The 7,700-nt window shown below is 44.6% G+C and overlaps 1 protein-coding gene across 1 annotated transcript; it reads left to right on the forward strand.

The window, feature by feature from the left end:
- Positions 1–4,565: 4,565 nt before the first annotated feature.
- Positions 4,566–5,619, forward strand: fancf (FA complementation group F; the record flags this gene model as incomplete). Its single annotated transcript, XM_084452462.1, has 1 exon — positions 4,566–5,619. The coding sequence occupies exon 1, from the start codon at positions 4,588–4,590 to the stop codon at positions 5,617–5,619; it is 1,032 nt and encodes a 343-aa protein (XP_084308588.1). The 5' UTR covers positions 4,566–4,587.
- Positions 5,620–7,700: the final 2,081 nt, after the last annotated feature.

Consider the following 7,700-nt stretch of genomic DNA (forward strand, 5'->3'; position numbering starts at 1 on the left):
TCACAGACCGACCCACTGATGGACAGACAGACAGACAGGGAGGGCTGATCAAGGGCTGATCAGGCAGACTGTGCTATCTTCTAACAGTGTATCCTAAACTACTGTAGCTGCACCGAAAGACCCCCCCCCCCTTGAGTCTTCTCTCCACTTCCCACACGCTCACATCACGGAGGAGCCGGATTTGACCAGCAGTACCTGGGCTATCAAGCGATGTCCGCTGCAGCACTCTCTGGAGAAGAAGGGACTAAATAAAAACAACATTATTGAACGAGCAATAATGTGGTGACTGTAAACATTTTACCTCCAGTGTTACCTACAGTAATTAGGGGCCGCTGAGAGGCGGGGAGTTGCTGATAGCACAACTGGAAGCCAGATGTACAGTACAGCCAGGAGGAACAGGCACACCAACACGCTCCACACAGAGTTTATTTTCTCAGATTGAGAATTGGGGTAGGGGGGTTATTCTCCCCCCACAGCATGTGGGGATGACATGAAGATGTAAAAAGACCCTAAAACAGCGCAGACACTGCGGAGACAAGCCGAACACTCTGGGATGAAGACGTCACATGGATGCCGACGACCCTTCCCTATGGCCCTATATAGCTCTGGAGGTTACGATGACTATGGAGAATTCTCCTACGGAAGTTCAAGCTGGCCCTGTTTCAAGAGACTAGCATACAATGTCACATAAGATATACTTCTCACTATTCCTGTTACAGGAAGCATATTCTGTGCACATCTAAACACAGCCTTTCCCGACGATACAGATCATTGGAGAATGGGTATAACATTTATGTTGCTCACAATTTTGGGCTGACATTGTGGCCTCTAGAATGCATATGTGAGGCTCAATGTGCCCACGAGAGAGAAGTTACAATTCACTCCCCCTGACAGACATTAGCCTGCGTTAGCCAAGATCCTTGCTCTGCTGTGGTCAACTACCCTCCTTAATGTCCAGCTCGTCTAACCACACAACACATCTTTTCTTCTCGTAGATGAGAAGTCCATTCCCTTGGCCTCCTGAGGAGATGGCAGCAGCTCCCATCCTTGCGCTGGAATCCGCTGGACATCCCCTGGCACTCTCCTGCCCTGGCTCTTGTTTGCACATCATGAAATCGAGTATGGTGCCTTCCCCTCCTCAGTAGGCAAATAGCAAGAGGATGTTTCAATGCAAACCGCAAGAATGTCATGAGCAAATAGGGATGTTAAACGGCTATGACACAGATTCAGTCTGGCCAGGCCTAGTCGCTACACATTATGGATAAGGAAAGGTCAGGTCAGTCTCACGTATAGTTAAATCAGTGTGTATTTATGACACAATCAACAGTTAACGCCACAACGGAATAATACATTTTCCAAAGCAGAATATACTCTCTCAGGCAGGTAGACATTTTCAATGCAAGACATGAGGGAGATTCTCAACAGTGATCCATTGATTAAGGACTTCGGTCTTAGTAGGTGGGCCCCAGACCTTTAGGAGAGGGCCACAACCTATTTACACATTTTGTATGTAATGTTTTACATTTTAGGCAATTCAGCAGCCTTCTATAAGAGCCAGCGGTCATTATGCGGTCCCACCATGGGTGAACACAGGAAACCAGAACCTTGACGGCCAGCCAAGGTCATCTTATCTCTCTGAAAACAACAGCCAAACACAGCAGAGTACTGACACACAGGTGCAACATTCCCACGCAGGCATGACAGACAGACTAGGGCACAGAGCCAACCTTCAACTCTCACAATTCAGCCCTCTGTCACTGGACAGGAAAGGGCTAAAAACTTACATCTGAAGAAAATCAGCAACTTGTAAAAAGAAACAACTGCTCTCTCTACGGTATGGTATTGTTCTATAGTGTATACAGTACATCTGCAATATTCTGCTGATTTCACACGTTTTTACATGTTTTGCAGATCTATCACTGTACAGTACAATACGCATTCCCCGTAAGTTCAGCCCTTGCAGAGCCATTATGTACTGTGGCGCTAGAGGCCCTCTTGTCCTTTCCCAGACCACGGTTTTTAGGACACAAGCTGCAACTGAAACCGCCTGGCACCTATCACCACGCTGTGGTCTGACCTCTCTTGTTGGCACAGAGAAGTACACAATTATGCCTGACCCCAATAGCCACAATCCTGGCCATGGCTGTTGAAGAAGTCATTCAGTGAAACCCTTCATTAATAACTTAAAACATAGGCCTCGGTATAAATATTTTCTTTCTGAGAATGCTCCGAAGGCCTCTTGCTGACCTTATTGTGACCTGGTGTAAAGCAGACCTAACGTACAGTACTGTACCACAGTTGGCTCCACATAGTTCCACTGTAGGGCTCTGCTTTTGAATGCAGAATGCTGAGTCATGTCAATTAGAAAAACAGGACACAGTCTGTCCCCTAACGCTTGCTTCCCTTCACTCCTCTCACTGGTCTTCAAGTGAACACGTCCATTAAGCAGGGGTCAACATTCAGCTAGTGGAACTTGTAGTGGTCAATCCTACACTCTCCTGTCAATGGAAATAAGGGAGAAAACTCAGTACCTCAGTACTCATGCAAAGCATTTCATCGATGCTAGCTAATCTAGCTCTCTAGAAATTTTTTATAATAAAGACATAGACCTGGCACCCTGCCAGAGTTATCTGGGGATCCACGCTATCAGATTTCATATTCCAATAACAATGGAACAGGAATGTGATCTTATGGATGATTGAAAAGCCCAGGGGCATCTTGTTTCTAAAGCGTTACAACTAACCCCCCTCTTGTGTGATGACTGGTGGCAAGACATCAGACTGGTGGGCTGCATGGTGTGCATCAGACTGGTGGGCTGCCTGGTAGGCTATCTGAGGTGCATGATACAGGATACAGGTAGGTGTCTGAGGTACATTCTAAGGACTTGTCATTTGGGAATAGAAAACAAATACCATTTGATCCATATGTGATGAAAATGCATAATACACAAATTCATAATATTATTCGTTTATCAACATACCAACTTTATTACTGTTTACTGTAGTGAAAAAGTTAAGTTCATTAGTTTATGACTCGCACACATTTTTGTAAAATACATACATATGGGTGTTTTCTGTTTGTCTGTGCATATGCTCATGCATTGTGCATCTCATTTGACAAATGCAATAACAGTTCAATTATGTTTTCTCGTTTACAGTTTCTATGCTTGCAACTAATGAAAGACACCACAACAGTAATTCAAGCCAAGAATAGAACAAAACTCTTTTTCAAAAATAAAAATGTCTGACATGTTATGAAAGATTAAAGCCACCGCCCACAAAAACCCATGAAACTAATAAAAGAATTCATTTGATGTGAGTGATTCATATGTCTTCAATTAAAACTTGGTTATAGTCTTGTGACTGCTGTTCTGTAAACCAAGCAGAGACAAACAGCTTCCAAAATAAATTAAAAGGAATGCTGTTCTGATGTCAAATGTTAAACATTTTTCATAATAGAGTGGAAATAATATGAGGTGTCTTACACATACTATGCGAAGAGCTTTGTTAAAATCTCTATCAAGCTTTGAAATCTTTGCTTATTTTATTTTTTACAGAAAAGAAAACACACAGACCAAGCCCAAGGAAAGCTTTGGGGCTTTATTTAATCATAAACATCACGGGGAAAAAGCCCTGTAGTCTATTGTTGAGGAATACACACGGAACATATAAACACAGTCCAAAAGACAGAGCATCAGTCCAAAAGGCATGCAGTAGGCTAAAAGTCGAGGCATCCTGCTCTCACTCACCCTTTGCAATTCAACTCTTCGATGCGGACCGTCCTGCCGTGAGTCCACTATGCGCCGAGATTTCTATATTCATGCTTTTCGCCACTATAGGCTACCTACCCTCAGGTCAGTTTTCGAGACGAGCAACCCTGGGTAGATGGGCATCGGTGTTGCAGGACTGTCAGAAGTTTGTGCAGGGACACAGAATCTCTCTCTGACAAACGCAGAGGACGGAAGTTTAATCATGCTGGATGGTTCGATCCTCCCCTCCAGCAACACGTAGGCTAACTATGACATGAGAGTAGGCTATGGCAACATTCCCCAGTGTGCAAGCTCTTCTGGGAGACAAAAGGCCGAGAATAATATTGCTTGATCCAGTGTGACAATTTTAATTTTAATCGTGAACAGCTATTTAGGCTATTCTGGAGAAATATGGCGTATGATAGTCTACACATAAAACTAACGCTCATGTCTGTATTTATCTTCCCCAAATCAGTTTTAATTCATCAAAATATTTGTATTCATGCAAACTTTAATTCTGGAACTTTAATTCCTATTAGGCTATATTAACATGCGCATATTACCATGATGCGCGCCTAAATTAAAAGGGTCACTCTCCCGAGACTTTTATTTTGAAGGGCTAGAGACGACGATGACCGAAACTTCCGGGTGTCGGCTCCGTCTGAGGAAGAGCAAAGGCGAAGATAACAGGTGAAACGATAGAATGCCTGCAGTATATGATTAATTTGACAACATGTGGACAAGAAGTAAACGAAAGCAAAAATGTAAAAGTTCTTCACTAAAACTATGAAACGAACGTGGTCGTCACGGGCGGGTTTTACGAAAGCAGAGAGCGCCACATGGAGGCAGTCCTCAAAAACTTGGGAAGAACCGCTGAGCTACTCGCAATTGTACAGACCGAGAGAGTGAAAGAATGGGATAAAGAGACCGTTGACCGGGCCTTTCAGTGGAGTCGTTACTGCGAACACATATATTCAAAGTTCAACACAAACCCGACCATCAGGAAAGCGTTGGAAAGACAACTGCAAGCGACAAACGACAGTTTACGAGCAACCTTCCAGGGATACACGGACGTCACGTGTGCCGACTTGTCCCGGTGTGAACATCTGCTGCTCTCCGGGTTGTTGAAGAACCCTGCGCTTCCGAGCTCTCTGTTAAAACTACTCTTTGACACTTCTGACAGTGCCAGTGAAGGCCAAGGAGCCTCTGCTGGCCAATCTATCAATCTCATCGAGTATACATCAGCATGCAAGGTCCTCGGTGCTGCATTTGGGCCGGGACACACAGGTACAGGTCCTGCGGCCGCGGTCCAGGGCGCGATGCTGATGGGGAGGCTGGATATGCTTCTCGGCGTGGGCAGCAAAGAAGAGCTGAGCCTGGCTGAGGAATTCTTGGACTCGGTCCTTCAGACTTGTGGTGAACACGACAGTCTCCCCAAGGTCATTGCCGCTGCAGCGTTGTCAAAGAAAAATAAGACATCTGACAATGTTTCAGGGACTTCAGAGGACTTCTTCCTTGACTGGTTGCTGAAAAACAACAGGTTACTGCACAATATGTGCTCATCATTGCCAGTGGAACTGTTAATAGATATTGCCCGGCAATCCATGAAGTTTAGGGTGGTATATTGTAACATTCTCAAAGAATGGGCTTCACATGTAGAGTACGATATAAATGAAGGAGAATGGGCTCAAACATGTGCCAGTGGAATGCCTTTCAAGACACTGACTTACCATTTTAGGTCGTTGATGGAAGCATGTCCCTCACTGAAGGAGGACATGATGAAAGAGTTACATGCAATGAAGGCTGCTGACGGGGATTTTGACGTGAGAGGTCTGAGTGTTTGGGGTGACCTTCTCTCCGAGCTTCAGTGATTTAATTCTGGCGCTTCTAAACGTTGCTGACCATATAATCTGCTAATCACACACCCGGTGTGTTCCCTGGACCCGCTGCAAGTTCAGTAGGCTGTGTAGTACTATGCTGGAGGTGCAAATCAACAAGGAAGGAGCATGACAGATGGGGGCATCACACGTTGTCTAGGCAACCAATGGTGGCACGAGACACGACGTAGTGAAATGAAAGGCCAGGCCGACTGTCGTGTGCGCCTCCCAAATAGGTCCCCGGAGACGGGGGCCGGACTGGTGCGGCATCGTGTTTCATCTCACTGCCAGACGAGTTTGGGGGAGGTGTCATTAAGGAACCACTGTAAGATCAACCTGTATTTGGTGATTCATGAAGTGCTTTGAAATCTCATTTGATAAGAAATGAATTGTTCTTAATTCGTTGATTTCAATCTTAAGCACATGACAAGACATTTCTACTTGACAGTAACTCTTGAGTTCTTTAAACAGCAAAAGTATGCATAAACCCTTCTTGTTGTATGCTGTATGCTTATTCTTTGGAGCTTCTTGTCAAGTCATCATTAAAAAAGAGCAAGTGTGTAACCCTGGTTGAATGAATGATGATTTGTCAATATTTGTTTTGCCAGTTTTCTGATATATTACTTTAATCACCAAAAATCAAGGCCATCTGCTCAAGACACTAAAGCAAAAAGCCTAGAGGGCCAATAATGCTTTTATGCTCTTAACATTATAGCATATGAAATCCAAGTTAATTCTTCATTGTCTTCTTCCTTCACACACAATGCCATCTGTCAGCACAGTGTGCCTTCACTATGGTGAACTGGCTCTTGATTCTAAACAGCTGGTTGGCTGCACTGTGGTCACATGATTTGGCTGCCACCCGAAACATCACAAGCCCCAACCGTGTGCAGCCCCTCTGCTTCTCGGGGATCAATTAGTCAGATCAGGCATCCTCAATCAAAACCCAACACAATGGCGTGTGACATAACACGCCCGACAGACAGCAGCACCAGCCGCGGTGTGGAAGGAGACACCGAGCCAACATGGCTACGGCTCGTTGAACACGCCCTGCAAGCAATTCACATAGAGACAGTCGAGGGTCAGTGAGTGTGGGGCAGCAATTACACAAGCAATTTATTACCACTCAATGAGGAACATATGCATTTAGCCTAGAAAAAACAATATTTTTGTTTAAAACTGTTGCAAACATATAGACAATAAATATTGATTATATATGATGTAAGCCTACCTAGTAGGTATTAGAGAACAATAAAGAAAACACATTTTACTGAAATAGATATTTTGGTTTGATATTTATGTTTTTCTTATACATTCAGATATTTGCCATGAGCTGTCTTTCTACTGAAGAACACTGCCCAACTAATTAGCTGTAAGCTTTAAGACTGACACAGGCTGATCTCCTGCTCTCACTCTTCTTTTCACAGCATCGCACATGACTGGCAGAGAGACAGAGCAGCCATGGTGATGATTCACGAGGGCTGCTGCTATCTGTCTCATCCGTCACACAGGCACATACAAGCAATGCCATACACACATTATATTGCAGTTTTAGGTATAAAGAGATCTCCAGTCATCTCAGTTCAAGCCTCAGTTCAAGCAGTGTTACCTCCTCACAGACCGCAGATGACTGAAAACTAGTTAGCTGTGGAAGGAGCAGATTCATAAAAATCTGATTTGGAGGCAGAAACATCCTCCATCAACATGGATTTCAGTCAGATTTCAGTCCAAGAGGAACATACTAACGGTGAGGTATCTCCTTTCCAGTATCTGTGCTACTGAGGGGAGAGGGGTTGAGGAAGAAGGGGTTGCTGAACGGTGGGGTTCATTAAAACACAAGTCCATTCCCCATCTGGTGGTCTGAATAGGGAGCTCTCCACAGCGGCACGCGCCTAAGCCTGGCCCTAGCCTGGCCCTCGCTGTCAGCTCAGACAGGGAGGAGGGGTCCCCACACACCTGTGTACCAGATCCATCATCAGCAGGCTGAGACGGGAGGGTCTCTAAGTGGCCTTGAACATTGCATTCTGAATCAAGTGGTTGTTAGAATATTATTATGTGTACACCTATTTTAATGG

This window comes from Borostomias antarcticus (genome assembly GCF_949987555.1).
Source record: "Borostomias antarcticus genome assembly, chromosome: 18".
NCBI lineage: Eukaryota > Metazoa > Chordata > Actinopteri > Stomiiformes > Stomiidae > Borostomias > Borostomias antarcticus.